Genomic DNA, 19,286 nt, shown 5'->3' with positions numbered 1-19,286 from the left:
CAACGCAAGCTGTGCTCTGCTCAGAGGGTTTCATTGTCTGCGGTGGTAAACACGGGCAGACACAGAACGGTGAAGAAGTGAGCACAGCCTCAGCTAAAAAAAAAAAAAAGACATAAAAGCATGTTTATTTATTATTTTTTATTTTTAATGCTGATCGTTGTCACCTATTTACACAAAAATATTTAACTAAAACAAAGTATTTTCTCCTTGCAAGGTTTACCCAATGTAATATACAATAAATGTTTGTTCATTGTCTTTGTTCTGTTCGAAGAGTGGGGGTAGTGAAGGTTCCTGGGTGATAAGAAACTGTGAAGCGCCTGGCTGGACATTATGAAATTCCTTACTTAATGTAACAAAGGAGTACATAAAGGATTCGCTTGAAACCAGCAAGGAGGAGGGAGGAGCCCCCCCACCCCCTCCCCTTCCCCCCCTTCTTTCATCTTGTGCTTAAAGTCACTGTTGCAAGGCTCATGTAACCACTTCTTGATAAGTTGTTAACTAGTTTGGCAGCATCCTGCCTTCCTGCTTCATGCTGGGCCAACATGACCAGATAAGGGAAAAGAAGTTGAGTCACAATGCAGAGGAAGACTACGGCCTTCACCTTCACGACCACCAAAGGGCCTGAGACGACCCCCTAGCAACAGCATGAGCAGCCGCAGAACATACCAGGATGTGTCACGTATACCGGAACCACCAGGCGATACAAGGAAGATTCTGGGGGAGGGTGGGTGCGCGCCATTGGTAGAGCCTGAGACTCCCCGGCCGCCCAGCGCTGTTTTGCTTGTTGGCTGCTTACTTAATAAAATCATTTGCATTATTGGACACGACCCTCTCTGTCAATTAATTGAGAGCAAATTTATAACACCCAACAAAGGAAACAAATTACTTTCAGGGCTAAAACAATGGGTATTTCCTGCTCACACAAAAGTAATTGGATATTGATGAACAAATGTAAAGTCTTCAGTTTCACTGCTGTAAGATACAGGTAAAGACGTTCATTTCCAAAATACACCCAATCTAACCAGAAAATATATAAGCAGAAGTAGTGATGTTGACTTCAGGCAAGCTGATTAACTTTACAGACTGTGTGCTCAGGTGAAGGATTTATTATTTTTGTTATAAAGTGCCAACCCCTTTTTGAAGGCACAAGGAACACTTTTTATTTTAGTGATCCGATCTCTTATTTTATCCATGCAGACTAGGTTACAGGACTAGGGCCATAATTCCACAAAACATTATTTATACACCTTGAGTGAGAGAAGACACTGATCCATGGAAGCTCTGGAGCTTCTCAGCATGTTATTGTACTTACATAAATGGGACATGGTTGAAGGAGGGTTTTTATTCCTTCCAGCCTCAGCTTTCCTGAAAAATCTTGCACACAACTTGTCTGAAGATCCACAGAACATTAATTTCTGCAACTCTAGCTTTTGTGGTCCTAAAGTGTTATCGCCTCCATTCCTCTAGTAGAGGCCTCAAGCGCTGCTATTCACAGCCCAGAGCCATACCTCAAGCTTCCCAAACTTCTTTTAATTGACTTGCATTAGTGTTTTTTTTTCTTCTTCTGTCTTCACAGCAGGTGCTTCCTCTCCCTTCAGATAGGCACCCATGAAAACTCACTTCTCAAAGACAGCAAATTAGGCCAGTCTCCAACCATAACACAAAGCAGCTCGAAGGCACAGAGCACAAAAGTTTTCAAGCCCACCTCTGAATCACCACTTCTGAATCTGGCTAGGAAAAAAAAGACTAGAACTGCTTATTCTTCTGTTCTTCCTCAATTTGCTGTTGTCAGTACTTTTACCATATGAATGACTAGGCCCAGACTCAGCAAATACAGGACAAGGAAAATATCACCCAATCTCCTTCTTTGACCTCATTAAGGTAACTCAGGAAAAGCAAACTCTAACTTGCATGCAGAGGAACTGCTTCCAGCCAGACTGTTTTGTCTTTGATGCTCCTGACCCAAGTAAGACACTTTTTCTCCATAATAACTATCTAAATGGGGGTAATTGCTCTTCAGCTTGATCCACAACCTCTCCTTTAAAAAACGAAATAAAATGAATGAACTTGGAATGCTAGGTTGCACCAACAGGGCATTAGCAAGGCCCTGCCCTTACCAGTTGGATATGACACACCTCCAGAAAGTTCAAAAGGAGCTTCATGACCCTTTTACTCAAGTCCCTGAATATACTTTAATGAAATTGCTACCAGTCCTTGAAGAGGGAAAAAAAAAAAAAAAATCAGCATATGGCAGGAACTCTGTAATCTCACTGGAAGTTTATGATCTCAATGCAATACAGAAAGTGTGCATCTTTGTTTTGTAATAGGGTTATTACAGATTTTTAAGGAGGGGGAAACCCAACACTCTATCCTTAACTCAGATGTGATATGGAACCATTAGGAGGATAGTTACCCTTAAGGAAGTGTCCAAAACAATGCAGGACACTGCAGAATTCTCCTGTTTTGAAAAGAGTAATATTGCCACCTGCTAGGGGAAGCCAAAGCACATGAGCAGGTCACTTCCTCCAGGGAAACATTTCTCTGGCTATGAATAACAGAAGATAAAGGAGACAACTGAAGTCACATTTTTCTTCTGCATTGCTTCACTATTCAATTATTATCCAAAGATTTCAGCTTGTTGGAGACAAGCTATCCAAAGATTTCAGCTTTTGGAGACAACATTCAATTAAGTCATAGCAGATAACTTGCTTTATACAAGCTGCTGTATATCAGGAACTACTCCAAATGCAGAGTGTGATTTCAGACCCTATTCACTGATTTGGTGATATGGCTCAAACCATGATTCAGTAATAGAAGTGCCAGTAAATATATGCTATGTGAATTATCTGTCAAGATTTCTAGAACTAGGAGATGGTTATTTACATTAGTCATTTCTTGGCATAAAATGTGATGGCAGGGCTACACCAATTTAGTGTGGTCACACATCTGCTGATGGGAGAAACAGTTCATGAACAGAGCAACAGCTGGCACTGAATCACCACCATGTCAGTATTTTGGGCATCTCAGCTGTCAAGTGCCCAAAATACTGTCAAGTACCCACAACCAGGTGCTGCAGGACTGACTACTTTACATAATTATAAGTTAAAAATGTTGTTCTCTTCCAAAAAGCATTTCTGTCCATCATGGTCATAAACACTAACTAAAAAAAAGTAGGAGCAATTTATAAATTAATGGCCAAGTCTGAAAACACACAGAATAATGCAAACCCCTCAGGTTACCTTAGCTGTTTGAGTCACCACATACACACCCCATACTTTGTGCTCTGAAATCCAGAAAATATCCAAGTCAACACCAACATTTTTACTAGTCTCCAAAACCACACTGCAGCCAATCGCCTGGAATATTCTCCAACCTGCTGAGATCAGCCAAGTGTTTTCCTTTGTGTAGAATTGGACAGTTATCACACATTCCCAAGTACTGCTCACAGTTTTCAGAAAGCAGGGGTAAACCCAGGATACACACTTCTGCTAACACAGATACATCAGTCAGGAATGATCCCTCACCAACACAAGAAAGAATATTCCCTAATAAAACTGCAGTTACTCAGTTAAGGTTTTCTCCCTAATTGTACAGCATGTTTCACACACGTAGGCTGTTCCTCTTTGCTCAGGTGTACCTTAGGAGAAATTACTTTTCTCACTGACAAATCCTCCCATCCCATTGCTTCTGGTTGCGGCCATGTGTGTGAGGAGGCTGCTGCCCAAGCAGGCAAAAGAGCTCGCTGAAAGCCCCTCCTGCTCCCAAGGAGCCTCAGGAATGAGGGGGTTGTGGGCATTGCTCCCTGCTGAAGGGGTTCCTGGTATTGAGCTACCTGAGGACACAGGGGAAAAAAAAAGCGGCACAACACAATATGCATGATTTTTTAATCTGGGCTATGATGTTCTGCACATCACTAAAACAATTTCAGTACAAGGCAGAGTTGCATCTGTCACACGTGGCATACATCTTCAATGTACACATTTTGCACAAATCCTTGAGCTTTGCATGCAAATACAAGACTTTTTCAAGGCTACAAAAAATAACCCCTTTATTATTTTGGAGGGACCAGATGAGCATTTTTGTCCTGAACAGCCATTAACAAAAAAAATTACGAAAGCGAGATACCAGATTGAATCAGCTACTGAAATGTGATAGTCCAAGAGCTCCCACAGGCAGCGTTAATGGCCTCACTCAGTCACAGCACATCTCTGTTCTGAGACAAAAAAGGAAGTGACGGGAAAATGCTCCAACATATGAGGCAATTATAAGTACATAGCACATGTACTTAAAATAAATCACTGCTCAGAGAAAGCAACAGATTGGTAAAAATAGTCCTGTGAAGGTTCTACTTTTTGAAGAAAAATCTCAATCGTGACAATTAAAATCCTTACAAGAAAAGGGAAACAAGACAAAAGCAATCCCTGATGACACTTTTAAATTGAATATGACCAGTTAGTTTTCCAAAGTAACTTGCAAAACCAACAGAGAGAACAAGAGGATAGGCAGGTTTCATATTTACAGTAGTTCAAAAGTAATAGTGTAAAAGTTTAACTCAACTAGTTGTGACAGGAACATGGAAATGTACAAAGGATAATTTTTTAGAACATTAGATTTTTTTAAATATTATCTTAACTATTAAAAGAATCTGTTACATTTTTTACTGCTTAAGTCACGTGATTCTAATTCACCAACTCCTTCTCAAAGTGACTTGTGATAACAAAATAAGCCACTTTTTTTCTGTTTGTAAACAACAGAAACATTTGCTTTTGTTTTTACAGACATTACTGAAGTGGCACAGCCAAGTCAACACTAATGCTCTACTCTTTACCATTAAATTAAAAAAAAGTTGGGCAAAGGGGGGGAAAAACAGACCAAGTTAGTGTAATTATTCAGTAGGATTCTGGATGACAATCAGGAAGTAGTCCTTATCTGGAATGGAAAAGAAAAAGAATATTCTTTCATCGTTGGTATTTGTTCACAGTCAAAGAAACACATTCCTGCATTTAGCAAAAGTAACTTTCAGCATTTTTCCATATCCCACCAATATGCTGTTGGAACTACTGAGTCCTGACATTTATCCTCAATAAGCAGAACAGGTTTGACATGTCAGAGCACTTATTTCAACTTCAAATAGTCTCAACTTCAGAAACTTCATGCTCACAAGCCATTTGAATGTAACTTAATGTGCACCTAAGAAATAATCGTAAGTGGCAAATAAAACAATTTAGCTAAAATAGGTGGTGCAAGACAATGATTTCCCATATCTCACAGGCAGACTGCTAGGCTGAAGCAGATATAGATGTATTTGTTCTGGAGCAATGGTTATTCCTCTTCTCTTCTTCTGTATGGAAAGCTGCATATTGGAAGCTGCACCAGCATAAACCCCACAGCCTCTCGTTCTCAAGTGCTGCCTTCTCCAGTCCCCACATGGCAGCCTGCTAGAGATGCAGTCCTCTTCTTTGCCCCCCCCATCAGCACAATCCCACGACAGAGCAGATGGAGTATGAAAGGAACAAAGCTGCATTCTCGCCACATTAATGAGCCGCATTCATTTCATTGCTTCCCATTTCATAAGTTGATGAAATACTGAGGGCGCCTCCTGAAGAGAAGGCGGCTATACTCGATGGCTCAGTAGTACACCTGCCCCATGCTACCTTCCCTCTTTTAAGCCAAAGAGGTGGGATGTGTCCCACAGTTAGCATTCTGGGATGAGGTGTGCTCGGCTGTTTGGGAGCAACAGGCTGGGCAGGGGTGTTGAACCATACATACAGGAGAGATGAGACCCAGCCCTTGCTGCTGAGGATAACGTGGCAGAGAACCTCTGGTTGAGGATTAAGGGGATGAATGGCAAAGCAGATATCATCAGGGGGTTCTAATATTGACTGTCCATCCAGGCATGGATGAGCCCTATAGGAAATAGGGGGAAATCTTGCGATCAGTTGACCTTGTCCTTATGGGAGACTTCAACTTCCCATACAACCTGGTAATTACTGCTGCAACAAGCAAGTGTGGGACATTCCTAAAGCATGTTAAAGATAACTTCCTGCCACAACAACTGTGTGAGCCAAGTGGGAAAGGACAACATGGAAGGCCTTATGGGAACTGTGCCAGTATGTGGGCTGTCTTTGCCATAGCGTTCATGAATTAGGTGAATCCAAAATTTTTGCTGTAATGAAGTAAAAGGTCAGCACTGGACTTGAAGTTCCTCCAGGAGCTAGTTAGTAACGTCCCCAGGAATGTGCTTCAGTGGGTTTAGGGGTCCATGAGAGCTGGTCATTTTTTAAGAACCACCTTTTAAAAGCCCAGGAGCAGGCAATCCCATTGTGTCACAAGTCAAATAAGGAGGACAGAAGACTTGGCTAAATAGGGAACTCCTCTTGGAAGTTGGGCAGAAAAATATATGATCACTGGAAACATAGTTAGGCTTCACAGGGAGATGACAAAGCTGCAGTTCACAACCACAGGGAGAAAAACGAGAAAAGCCAAAGCTCAACCTGAGTTGATGCTGGACAGCGCAGTGCAAGACAACAAAAAAGGCTTTTTTTTTAAGAACATCAACAACAAGAGGAGTCTAAGGAAAACGTTGTACTAATACTTGATGATGATGGTCACCTAACTAATAAGAATGATGGAAAAGGCAGAGGCATTTAATGCCTTTTTTGCCTCTGTCTTTGATAGTAATGATACATCTTAGACTTACCAGCTGATACAACTGGTCACTTACAATTTCAGTACTCGATTGAGTCCATGGGGCTTGACAGGATTCACCCCACAGTGCTGAAGGAATTAGTGGACATTATAGCTGGAGCCTTTCTGACAATTTACCAAAGGCTGTGGGAACCTGAAGAGATCCCTGCTGACAGGAAGGTAGCCAACATCGTACACATCTACAAGGGCACAAGAGAAGACCCAGCAAGCAACAGCCTGTCAGTGTAACTGGTGTTCCCCAGGGCTCATTTCTAGGGCCAGTCCTGTTCAACATCTTTGTCAGTGATCAGCTGGCAGGAGTGGGACGCACACTCAGCAAGTCTGCTGATGGCACTAAACTGGGAGGTGCTGCTGACTCCCTGCAGAGGCCTCGCAGAGGGATCTGGATAGATGGGAGCATTGGGCAGTCAACAAAAGGAAAAGCCGGGTGCTGCCCCTGGGATGGAGCAGTGCCGGACACGGGCACAGCCTGGGAGACGCGTGTCTGGAGAGCAGCTCAGCAGGATGGGGCCTGGTTGTGTTGGGGATAGCAGCTCAGCACGAGCCCTGGCAGCCAAGGGGGAAAAAAACGCATTTTGGGGTGCATTAAACACAGCACAGCCAGCTGGTCAAATGAGGTGATTGTCCCTCTGTTTTCTGTTGGCGGGGCCTCGCCTGGAATACTGTGTGCAGTTCTGGGCCCCACGGTACGAAAAAGATGTTAAGGTCTTTGAAAGCGTCCAGAGGAGGGCAACAAAGCCGGAAAAGGGGCTGGAAGGCCTGTCCTGTGAGGGGAGGCTGAGGGCACCTGGGTGGTTCAGTCTGGAGGAAAGGAGGCCAAGAGGCGACCTCACTGCTCTCTGCAGCTTCCTCAGGAGGTGCTGGTTTCTGCCCCCTGGGGACCAATGGCAATATGTGCAGGAAGGGCACAAAGCTGTGCCAGGGGAGGGTCTGATCGGGCATCGGCAAAATATTAGGGACTGTAAGGGTGGTCAACGGTTGGAAGAAGCTTTCTAGTAGGGTCGTTGATGCCCCACATCTGTCAGTGTTCAAGAGGCATTTGGATAATGCCCTCGATAACATGCTTCAGCTTTTGGATAGCTCTGAAGAAGTCAGGCAGTTGGACTCAAAGATCTTTGTAGGTTCCTTCCAACTGAACAATTCTAATTCATAATTCTTGATCAGAATATCTATTAGACTAGTTTGTTTTATCGCTTAGTCAACTGCTGAACTGAAATTGCTCTCAAAACATATTCCTTTCTGGTTCTTGTGGTTTCATATTAAAAAACACAAAGCATGAGAAGCTGCAAGCTCTTTTGCATGCTCCCAAATGCTATTTAATCCTTTCTACCCTTTCTACTGTTATGAAAATGAAATGAAAACTGATTTCTGACATTAAAATATTAAAAAGAAAACTTAAGGTCAATGATAAGTCTTCAACTGAAGGAAGTAAACCAGGACAAACTCGTTAGAACAGAATAGAGTATATATTATAAAGAACAACAGCATGCAGAACTCATTTCTCAGGCTCAGTCTCTACACCACAAAAGCAACACCCAGCTATGGCAAATCCCACAAGAAAAGATTTCTGCTGGATTCTCTCATGCCTGAGTTCACCCCACTCCCTCTTACCTGGTGCAACCATGATTTCATTTTTCTTGGAGCGGATCCGCAGAAACGTGAGGTCATTTTGGGGATCAATGTCTCGCACAGTGCTCCTTGCCTTCATGATGAAACTGTGCATTAGGCCCGCATATTGAATCGTTGTGGAGTTGTCCATAGTACTTTTGATAGGAATACCTGCAAGAAGCCACCACAAGGACAGCAAGGGTCAGTAACAAAACTCCAGAACTACCTCTTCCTTTGGGTATCGTCACATCCAATTGTTGTGGCCATTGAACCTATGCTTGTGTTATAGCTGTAACAAGGGAATGGGATTAGGAGTGTTCTTTTTAAGGCTTAAAAGAAGAATGTGAACAGAAATAAGATGTGCAGAGGCTACACTCTGTAACCACGGCTGTAGATGAAAAGTACTGTTTACCTCTAGTCATATCAGTGATTTACTTTTGCTTTTTCAGTTATTCACTTGAGGTGTAAAATTAGAAATAAATAAAAACAAAACCAAGCATTTTAGGGGTAGAGTGGAAATATCAACATTTTGGGTTTGTTTCCTGATGGGGGACAGCTCATCTTTTCAGACAGATTCCTGAATATCCAGACAGATTCCTGAATATCACAGCTAAACAACAGTCACGTAAGCTAGGCTGGGATCGGTGTTGATTCTAGAGGATGTGAGTAGCTGCATCCCACAGATAAAAAGCTGAAGCTTTTAGGCACAGCCATAACAGCTCATGCAGTCCTGCAAGGTTCAACTCCTGTGCACCAGCCAAGAATGCAGACACAATGCACACTGTTTGGCCAGAGCCTTCCCTCCTTTATACTGCTGCCAGCCATCAGATGCATTTCCTCATAAAAAGCCAGCCAAAATTCAGCTCACATATCAAAAGGTTGATGCCAAATACTATCATGGCAGAAAAAACGCAGCAGGTATATGTTCAAGTAAGTATACTTCAGCTTGGAGAGCACAAACCATTATTAACCATCATGAAAAAGCAGCAAGCAGGAACACAAACTGCATAACCAAGGGTTAAGGATGCACTGATCCAATCTTTGGTATATTCACATATAGCTGCTACTTGACATTTTTTCTAAGGATTACTTCTAAGAAACATTCATTTTAATAGCTGGGCTGCCCACAAATGTATTTGGAGTGCTCTGAACAAGTCTGCTGCATTGGACCCTTCAGTGGCTCCAAAGAGAGGCAACTAGCTTATGAGTCCCATGAGGCCATCAGCAGGAGACAGCAGCTGTGCTCCTCATGTCTGCCAAGGCATTCTGAACATGGACAGCAGCAACATTTCAGATGTCATGAGAACTTGCAGTGTTACCCATACAAGCATCTCAAAAAGGTGAGGACCTGACAGACCAGTCCTAAACACTGGCATGGCACATACAAGCTTTTGTGATTTTAGCTTCATTTATTTCCTAAAATAATAAAGTGAACTTGCAGAAAAGCAGAAAAAGAAATTAGTTTTCTCTTGTAGCCTATTTATCTACTTTGACTACAGTGAATTGTTTGCTAAGTACAAGTAGTACAACCAGCGGTCAACTACAGCTACATGCTCAGAATAAGTTACAACCTCAGGAAGCAGACTGACACAATACCTTCAGAATTAACAACGATGATTCCTTGCACTCCTTTTTGGCTCTGAATTCGCTTCAGTGTTTCTTCCACCTCAGCCTGCAAAAACAAAGCACAAATCAAAAGAAGATCACAGCTTCTGTTTGGCTTCAACTAATGCTTTGTAATAATGAGCCTGAAAGTAAAATTGCACAAAGATAATTCAAACAGACACCTCTCTATACACCTCTCTATAAAGGAGGGTGTGCTTTGGCACACTACCTTTTCTGCATGACCTTTTCAATTGCTTTCCATCTGTCTTCACTCATTTGTGATTATGACCGTGTGTATATAAACTTGGACTCCCTTCTAATCTCTCCCTCCCTCCCTCCTCCTCCTCAACCCTCCCACAACCTCAGGCATCAGTTCCTTACTGTAGGCTCACAGCTGGAAGTCAGCGCAGTCAGTCTGCGACAGTTTAGGTGCCAAGCAAAAACCATGTATGAAAACACATTGGGAATGTATGAACAAAGCAGAAAAACACGTATCCTAAGTAAAAGACTACCTTCCCTTTTATCATATGAATGATGAGAGCAATTAAAAATCAGAAAACTGAAAGGAAAAAGAACCATGCTATGCATTTGTAATTATGATTCGAGCTGGTATAGCTACAAGATTAAAACCACCGTTTTACTACTTTGGAAAACCAACTTAACAAATGAAACAAAATGAAGGGCAAGGCATTAGTTCCATGGCCTTCTCTGTAAAAATCACCATCAACTTCAGGAGAGCTTTCAGCCCCTTCTGCTCATCTTTCACTGCTACAAACTGTCAATCCAAACCTGTCGGTGGGCTCTCCAGCACAGCCCTACGATGTGACCACTGGAGCATTTCACAACTGGGTGAATCCCCTTCAAAAGGCATTTGTTATACCTGATTCTCGCTAAAGGAAACAGAGGCACGCAGCATCTTTCAGATTCTGCAAGAAGCAATTCAGATCAGAAGAAAAAGGTCATCTAAGCTCAGGAGAAAGGTGAGATCCACACAGGATACTTGGCCAAGATGCCACATTTGTCAGGCACTACAAGGAACCCTCTCTCCACCTCCACCCTTCGTCAAACCAGAGGTGACTTATCCTATCATAAGACAACTTCTGCTTCGGAGCTGTTGGCAAACTTTCTGCAGGGTTTGTTAGCATACACAGTTAAGAATAACACAACCCCCTGCTATAACAGCAGTACTACTGGAATTTGTCTCCACAGAGAAGTTTTTTATCACATACTGAGAGAAACATTTGAGTTTAATCACTTTGACAAAGCCCTTGGTAATTTTTGAATGCCAGGCTGTTTCCAAGTGGAAGACAATGAAAGAGGAAAAAACTTACAATGTGCACAAATGCTGAGCAATATATAGCAACACACTGCTCAGTTTGAAATAATTTCCTGATTTCTTACTAGCTGAATTCCAAATCCTAATTAATCAAATACTTCATCAGGCCTTAACGTGCCTATTTGGATGCAAACAAGCATCCCGACAGAACTCTAGCCATGTTGAAATTCTTCTAACAACCAGCAGATAACCTAATTCGCTGAGGGGTGAACTGCTCTAGCAGCTCGATGCTGACCAAATGCTCTTACTGCCTGACACACGGGAGCCCTGGTGACACACGGAAGCCTCGGGGATCACCCAGCACCTCTGCGAGCCAGCTCCACTCACCACAGCAACAAAGGCACTACCCAGAAAAAAAGTAAATATTGAACTTGTGAACCAAACAAAAACTTCATCTTAATAAACAGCCGAAAAACTACAAGAGACTGTACATGGGAAAGCGGAGATGCAACGGAGAGGAGAATAAAACCCCTTCCTGCCAGCAACCAGCTCGTACAAACGCTCAGCTGTCTGTACAGCGGCAGCCTTCAGCCCCCCGACTCTGTCCAGGAGGCCTGAACTCCCACGCTCACCTAACAAAGGTGTCTTAACAGCCCACGCCACTTTTCCATCTACCACTCAGGTCAGTATTTGTTCCTTTAAAACTTTCCCACGCACACTGTGGGGTTTTACAAATGCCAGCTACCTGGCCACACGTTTCACCAGGAAAGAGCCTTTTGTCTAGTTATAGCAAAACAAACAAGCTCCAGGTTCTGCGGAATACGAGACCGAAGAAGCCAGCGGCCTTCACGCAGGCCTATTAGCCATCCCCAGCAGCCCCAGCCTCGGGACCGCACGGCACTGGGCACTGAGCCTTCGGCCCCCATGGCCCGGCACAGCCCAGCGGAAGCCCAGGGACGCTCCCCGGGCTCCCCCAGCCGCGGCCCGGCCTAAGCGCCCCCCCCCCCGGCGGCCTCACCCACCATTGCGAAGCGCCACCGCTGCCACCGCCCCGTCTCCAGTCACGGCCCCGCGCGCGTGCGCGCCCCGCTCGGCCAATCCGCGGCACGTCTCCGGCGGCAGAGCCGGGCCACGCGCGTGCGCGGCCCCTGGGCCGTTGCGGTGGTGACGGCGCCAGAGGGCGGGGAAGTGGCCTCAGGAAGCCGCCCCCCCCCCCCCTCCCATCCCTTCCCGTCTCCCCTCTCCTCCCGCCCCCGACATACCCAGGGGAAAAAACAACAACAAAAAAACAATACAACACGGCGGGGGTTGGCGTAGCAGAAGGCCGGTCCTTCAGGAGGCCGGGAGGGAGGCGGCGCGCAGCTCCTCCCGCCGAAGGGCCCCTCAGTTCGACCCCTGCCCCGGCCCGGAGCCGGCACCAGCGACTCTCAGAGGGTCACGGAGCTGGGAAGTAACCCAACGCCACGACCAAGTTGTGTGGTTATAGCAACACTGAACGGCTGCTTTTCTCCACTCAAAATAAATAAATAAATAAATAAATAAATAAAAAATCATGAAACAGTGAAAAAAGCTTCACAGCTGTCCTAACTTAAACTCTCCCAAAGCACTACTGAAGTTAGGGTTCACACGATTTGTTAGTATGCTTTTAAGCAATCATATCCAGAGCACAAGGCAAACAACTTCAAACTGCCCCTACTGTACAAAATAAGGTACTTCCTATCGTATACATTTTCCAGGCATAGAAAACCATAACTGGGATGTGTTACTGCTAACAAAGTTGTATTTCTTGAGGCTGTATGAAGATCTGGGAAAGCAAGTGAGAGAGGGAGTTAGGAGAATCTTATCAAATAGAGATAGAGCACTGACAGTTTTAAACTAGTGGATGCTACTTAGTGTCTTTGCTAACTATGGTGCATTGTGCAAATTAATTAAAGTAAGCCCTGGGCCCCTTACCAAGGTTAGTCTCTTGATAAGAGTGTGAGCCTAATTTAAGAAACTGGCAGAAACTGGTCCTGCAGATGGACAAGAGCCAAGGAGCAACTGAGTCTGCGCAAAGACAAGAGGTCAACTAGCAGTGATGAGGAAGAGTCACCAATCTTCATCCCCACGACCCCCGGTGACCACCACCAGGAGACACTGCACAAGTGCAAATGGGAGGAGCTTATAGAAATGACTTCTTGAACTAATTTTAATATGAAGCAGGGACAGGTTATGTATACGTGTATGCATATGTATAGGTGCATTGTGAAACTTTACGCATATGTAACTCTTGACTGCATATAACCATGGCAAGTTGCCATGTCACATGTCTATGATTTTGGTGGGACTACCCCTGTGCTGCCCAGTGCTGAATAAACATACCTACTTTACAATCTTACTGATTGTGAAGTCTGTTTTCTGCAAGTCACAAATGTAATATACAATAAATGTTTGTTCATTGTCTTTGTTTTGTTTGAAGAGTGGGGGTAGTGAAGGTTCCTGGGTGATAAGAAACTGTGAAGCGCCTGGCTGGACATTATGAAATTCCTTACTTAATGTAACAAAAGAGTACATAAAGGATTCGCTTGAAACCAGCAAGGAGGAGGGAGGAGCCCCCCCACCCCCCCACCCCCCTTCCCCCCCTTCTTTCATCTTGTGCTTAAAGTCACTGTTGCAAGGCTCATGTAACCACTTCTTGATAAGTTGTTAACTAGTTTGGCAGCATCCTGCCTTCCTGCTTCATGCTGGGCCAACATGACCAGATAAGGGAAAAGAAGTTGAGTCACAATGCAGAGGAAGACTACGGCCTTCACCTTCACGACCACCAAAGGGCCTGAGACGACCCCCTAGCAACAGCATGCACAGCCGCAGAACATACCAGGATGTGCCACGTATACCGGAACCACCAGGCGATACAAGGAAGATTCTGGGGGGGATGAGGCGCGCGCTGTTGGTGGAGCCAGAGACTCCCCGGCCGCCCAGCGCTGTTTTGCTTGTTGGCTGCTTACTTAATAAAATCATTTGCATTATTGGACACGACCCTCTCTGTCAATTAATTGAGAGCTAATTTATAACAACAAACAGAATAAAAAAACAGTGGAAAAGGCAGCAAGTCAGGTTACCTTCAGTGGGGGAGGATGAGTTGAGGAACATTTGAACAAATTGGACATAAACAAGTTTATGGGAACTGAGGGGATGTACCTAAAAGCACAAGTTGCTGCAAGGCAAATCTCCACTACCTGCCCTGCAGATAATCTGCACAGTGATCAGGAAAGGCTCCTGAGGACAGGAAGAATGCAACTGTCACTTCTGCCTTCAAGAGGAGGGATCCAGGGAACGAGAGGCTTGCCTGTCTCAGCACTATGGGTGACCTGTTTGGTGATAAACTAGAATTGATTGATACAGCAGTGCACTAAGTGTTAAGAAGGGCAGAGGGTGGCAATCAGGCTGAAGTAAGAAGTTTCTAGGCTCAGACAAGCCTCTAGGGAGTCGCATGACCTACACATGATGAAAAGGAATGCACCAATCAGAAGCCTGTAACCATGCTTGCTAGCCTCGTGCAGCATGTGTAGCTGGCTCAGAAAGATATGTAAGATCTGGCATTGGAACAATAAAGGGTCTCCATTCCTTGACTCTCCTGGAGTATGTGTCTTCACTCCCATCACAGCACAGTCCCTGGAAGGTCAGGAAACACCTCCTCATAGAAGCCATTTCCAAAAACATTAAGGAAAACATGATGATTGGGAACAGCCAGCATGGTTTTGCACAGAGGAAATCTCTCCTCTGTTACTCCTTACTGATGCAATGGCCTTCAGCAATGAGGTGACCAGCTCAGTGGGGGAAGGAAAAAGCAGTGAAGGTTGTTTCTCTCTACTTAAGTAAGGCTTTCAGCACTGTCTCTGTAAGAGCCTTGTGGGCAAGCTGATGAAAGAGCGCTGTGAGGTGGGCTGAGAAGTGGGCTGGGAAGTGCTGTGACCAGTGGCACAGCTGGAAACCAGTCACTAGTGGGATGCCCCAAGGGCAATACTGGTGAGGGACTGTTTAATCCCTTCACCAGTGAGCTGGGAATGGGGCAGAGAGTGCCCTCAGCAGCTCTGCAGTTGTAAAACCGTGAGGAGGGGCTGATACACCAGGTGACTAGATGACTGTGTAGTCATTCTAAGGGACCTTGAGAAGCTGGAGAAACAGGCAGAAGACAGAAATCTCTGAACACACAAAGCCAGCCTACACACCCACTCCTGCCCACCAAGAGCAGACAGACAAGTTTATTTCCACACAGGTGCTTTGTAACACAGAAGGAATAACAAGACTACCAGCTCTTTTAAGTAGTTTATAAAAGTATTTGACTTACTGAGATACTGTTACAGTTACCTGAGTATTTTAAATTACAATGCAAGGAAATTTCAACAATGATTTTCAGTACAGTATTTTACAATCCAGTGCTGCCGATCCCAGTTTATTTACTAGTTCATTAGAGCACATATACACAAACAATGATCCTTGAAGAAATTTAAAAGACACCACAAAAAAAAGGAGGCTGGAGATGCCAATACAACAAAGAGCTGAGATTACAAATTCAGTGCAGCATGTAATAAAAACGCAAACCAAAAATGTAGGCAATTTTTTTTTGTTTTACTTTGAGTATTTTTTTTTAAACCACAAGCAAATGGATTAAAAATAAACTTCCATACTTGGTCAGATGAAGACACGACACACTTACTGTGCACTTTAGTATACTAACATTTCTTGAGCTACCCAAAACAATGAGGCTTTGTTAAGTTTTAGATCAGCCAGTCAGCATTTAATTACTTTTCTCATGTCATTATCATAAGGCAAAATTGTAAACAAAAGTTATTTTAATACTTGAAAATTGGGATCAATTGGCAGTTGCATATGAATATACATTGGTTATATACTATGAATTTATGCAGCTCAGGCTGCTAAAGCAGTTGGAGTAGTGAGAGACGAATTCATTAATCTCTGCTGAAAGTCCAATTTATAATCACTTATTATCTGGGATACCAGACACTGTGGGCTTATCCACGTTTCCACCAAATCCCCATAAAGAACAGAGAAGTGCACCAGCAGTTCATATTAACAGCTTTTTATTTCTACACAACATGCTGTGAAAAAAATTAACAGACTTGTTAGCATTTACAATGCTTACAAAGAAAAATGTCTAAGTAGTCTCTACTTCCGACTTATGAAATACTGCCAATTAAACACAGTAGCAGACCTGCTTTAAATTTTGGCTAAATTCAATGTTTCACAGATATTTTTTTCCCTCCAGTTGATTCTTTCTTTGCAGTATTTTAAAATAATTTCTGATGCTTGGGATATCCAGCCCCCTTTCCCCCCTCCCTAATACAGCAGAAAAGACATATAAACATGCCATTTAAATTAAAGAATGAAAAATAGAGTAAGTGGAATCCTGGACTGCAAAAATATATACAAGCATTTACCTTTTTCCTGAACTAAACATTTCAACCATAAAAATATTAAACAGCCATACCCTATAGAACTAGGGCTAAGGCTATTTCAATTATAACTATTCTTTATTTTAAAAATATAGGGCTGAAAGCCTTTTGGGTGATATTTATACATTAACAACATTTCTAGGTTTCCTACACGAATCATGAAGCGTTATGCAGAACACAAACTATTTTTCATAGCTTAATCTTGTATTATCTTGCTTAATTTAATCTCTCTTGTAAATGTTAGATAACTAGATTTCATTGTAAGAATTAACATAAACAGAATATTTATAAGGCTTTTTTCTCCTTATGAGCTGTATGCTGTAAAATATCCATCAAATGTTTTGAAGTTGGCAGATTTTCCTGCGAGTAAAACCACAAAGCCAGGTTAGTTCTCACCATCAGTGAAAATGTAAAAGAGGGTGATTCCTATACCATCAGAAATTCTTTTCTGTTGCTTTTGTTAGAATATGCATAACAAAATTCACTCTAAGGTCTAATTCTGCTTTCCAAGCAGGTTGTATGACTTTGACCTGAAAATCTCGAGTCAGTATCTTAGATTTTCTTACGCCTGAATCATTTTTTCCATCTTGTAGTTTATACAGAGGGATAGCAGGATGGAAATACTCTTTTTGAGACTGGAAGTTCAGTTTTACTGTTCCCCATTTTCCTGTTTCAGCTCCAGTATATAGTAGCCTCTTAAAAACAGCTGCTGTCCCAACGCTTTGAGCTATGGTTATGTTTTAACTTGAGCTACATGTTATTTCAAGTGTCATGTTTCTTACTATGGCTAACAGCTTGTCTCATTGAAGTTTGCTTTCCTCACTTCAGATAAAGAAAGAGCCAACCATACCCAAAAAGTGCATTCAGTCTAAAGGAACAGTAAAATGTTTTTGTAAACCAGAAGAGAACTGAACATTGACAGATTCTAAAAGGAAGAAAAAGATGTTATTAATCCAGTAAGAACTTGCTACAAAAGTTACTAGCTATGTAAGCATCTTAGGGTGACATAGCTTAAAAACCTCCCCCAAAAACTTCAGTTCTGATTGAATTGTTTTCTGATGCTCCAACTTTTCAAAAAACTGTAATCCACATATGAACTTTCTAGTCCTCTTAGTCTTAGCCAATATTGCATATCAGTTCATCACAAAAAATGATAGGTATTATCATTTTTTAAATCCAGTTACTTTGTACCTATTCCAGAGAACCCAATGAAGTCTTCAGAGAAAGCTGCTTGCAACATGTAAGAATAACACTGAGTATAACATCCATTAACACTTTTGACAAGAAATATCAGTCTGCAAACAGGAATCTAAATGGAATCAGTGCAATTCCAGGTGGTCTTGTCTTTTGCAAAACAAGTGAAGTACCACAGTGTTAATACAGTTTTAAAAGTTAGATGTGTGACACAGAAAAAAAGTCAGAATTCTTCTGAGGGCACACAGAAACATTCCAGCAACTTTGGGCAGGCATCTATTTTGCTGAAATTAGCAGGATTGTGAACAAAACAACAAAAAGCAAAGTTATGCCTCAGATCTGTGCCACAGTCTGACGTTCCCTTAACAGCAGTCTGAGTCCAACTGGCATGTGAGCAGACTCCAGGCAAGGAAAAAAACAGTCCAGCCACACTTGAGTTACAAAAAAGAGCTTAAGCAATGAATTTGCTCACAGTAGGCAGAGGATGGTTAAGAGTTGGCTCTAGTAACACTGCTGTAAAGAGGTTACGATGCTGCTGCAGCATTGCAGCTACCAATGAACTTCCCAGTGCATCAGTAGCAAAATATGCTACTAAAAAGGAAAGACAAAACTATTTTTAAAAAATCTGTCAGTCATTAAGGACACATTCTAAGGAATGAATGAGCGCCCAAAGCTGTATTAAATCTCTACTTAGGTCATAATTAATTTGTAGCCATATCTGATTGCTCTTTTGATCTCTGAAAGTGCTCAGCAGAAATCCAGAGTTAACGTGGATAAAACCTCAGGATAACACCCATTTACTTACACACTAGTATTGTTAAATAAATCCAAGTCAAGTCTACTTTACAATGAAGTGTGCAACAAGCAGAAGAAGTGAAGAACATACATCAAGTTCACGTTCTTCAAGGTGCAAATCTTAGCTATTCCTGCCCAAATCCTTCTGTTTCTTCAATTGCAAACAACAGCTTTTCCTTCAACTGCTCATAATTCTTATAGGGTGGAAGGTCTAAGCGATTGAAACTGAAAATAAAGAAAAACCTTAAGTACTAGAGAATAATTTAAACATCACCAAAAAAATCCATTATGGATATGTTAACTTTCCTACACAGATAGATACCTGGATTTACATCCAGTGATAAGCTGACTCCTGACACAAATTTATCTATTTATTAAAGCGAAAGTTAACATACAAGCACCTGTGTTCAACAGTAATAGTTTTCCAGAAATGCATCGTACTTGGTAAGAAGTCTCGATAAGTTTCATGTTTCAAATGCGAAGTTTGTATATTTTTACCAAGCACTAATAGAACCGAGTAGAAGCTATGTTTTCTTTAGGGAAGAGGAAGTCTGAATGTGGCTATTTATTTCATTATCAAGATTGAGCGTGGTGATAATAAAAGATCAGTCCCAACTTCTTTAGAAAGTACTGTTTATTACTTT

The 19,286-nt window shown here is 42.6% G+C and overlaps 2 protein-coding genes and 1 long non-coding RNA gene across 4 annotated transcripts in view; 1 reads left to right on the top strand and 2 right to left on the bottom strand.

Annotated features, from left to right (window-relative positions):
* The first annotated feature begins 2,873 nt into the window (after nucleotides 1–2,873).
* LOC118176505 lies at nucleotides 2,874–15,839 on the top strand. Its single transcript, XR_004755441.1, has 2 exons — nucleotides 2,874–3,009; nucleotides 15,713–15,839. It is a non-coding gene; the product is annotated as an uncharacterized LOC118176505 (long non-coding RNA).
* On the bottom strand, nucleotides 3,868–12,372 carry DYNLRB1 (dynein light chain roadblock-type 1). Its single transcript, XM_035343501.1, has 4 exons — nucleotides 12,220–12,372; nucleotides 9,913–9,988; nucleotides 8,320–8,487; nucleotides 3,868–4,929 (listed from the first exon to the last, which is right to left on the bottom strand). The coding sequence occupies exons 1-4, from the start codon at nucleotides 12,220–12,222 to the stop codon at nucleotides 4,886–4,888; spliced, it is 291 nt and encodes a 96-aa protein (XP_035199392.1). The 5' UTR covers nucleotides 12,223–12,372; the 3' UTR covers nucleotides 3,868–4,885.
* Nucleotides 15,413–19,286, bottom strand: part of ITCH (itchy E3 ubiquitin protein ligase) — a 68,250-nt gene continuing 64,376 nt past the window's right edge. For both annotated transcript variants that reach the window (XM_035343498.1, XM_035343499.1), the window contains exon 24: nucleotides 15,413–18,867. In XM_035343498.1, coding sequence (XP_035199389.1) covers nucleotides 18,768–18,867 — 100 coding nt within the window. In that variant the 3' untranslated portion in view covers nucleotides 15,413–18,767. The remainder of the gene's footprint in view (nucleotides 18,868–19,286) is intronic.

The sequence above is a fragment of the Oxyura jamaicensis genome, chromosome 20 (genome assembly GCF_011077185.1).
Source record: "Oxyura jamaicensis isolate SHBP4307 breed ruddy duck chromosome 20, BPBGC_Ojam_1.0, whole genome shotgun sequence".
NCBI lineage: Eukaryota > Metazoa > Chordata > Aves > Anseriformes > Anatidae > Oxyura > Oxyura jamaicensis.
This window is presented reverse-complemented; position numbering and strand designations above follow the sequence as displayed.

What these genes read in the sequence shown, in the direction of transcription:
- DYNLRB1 (XM_035343501.1), bottom strand. An exon ending in CATCGTTGTTAATTCTGAAG is followed by an intron (nt 8,488 to 9,912) that starts GTATTGTGTCAG and finishes GGCTTCTTGCAG; the next exon opens with GTATTCCTATCAAAAGTACT. An exon ending in TGAAATCATGGTTGCACCAG is followed by an intron (nt 4,930 to 8,319) that starts GTAAGAGGGAGT and finishes TTTCCATTCCAG; the next exon opens with ATAAGGACTACTTCCTGATT.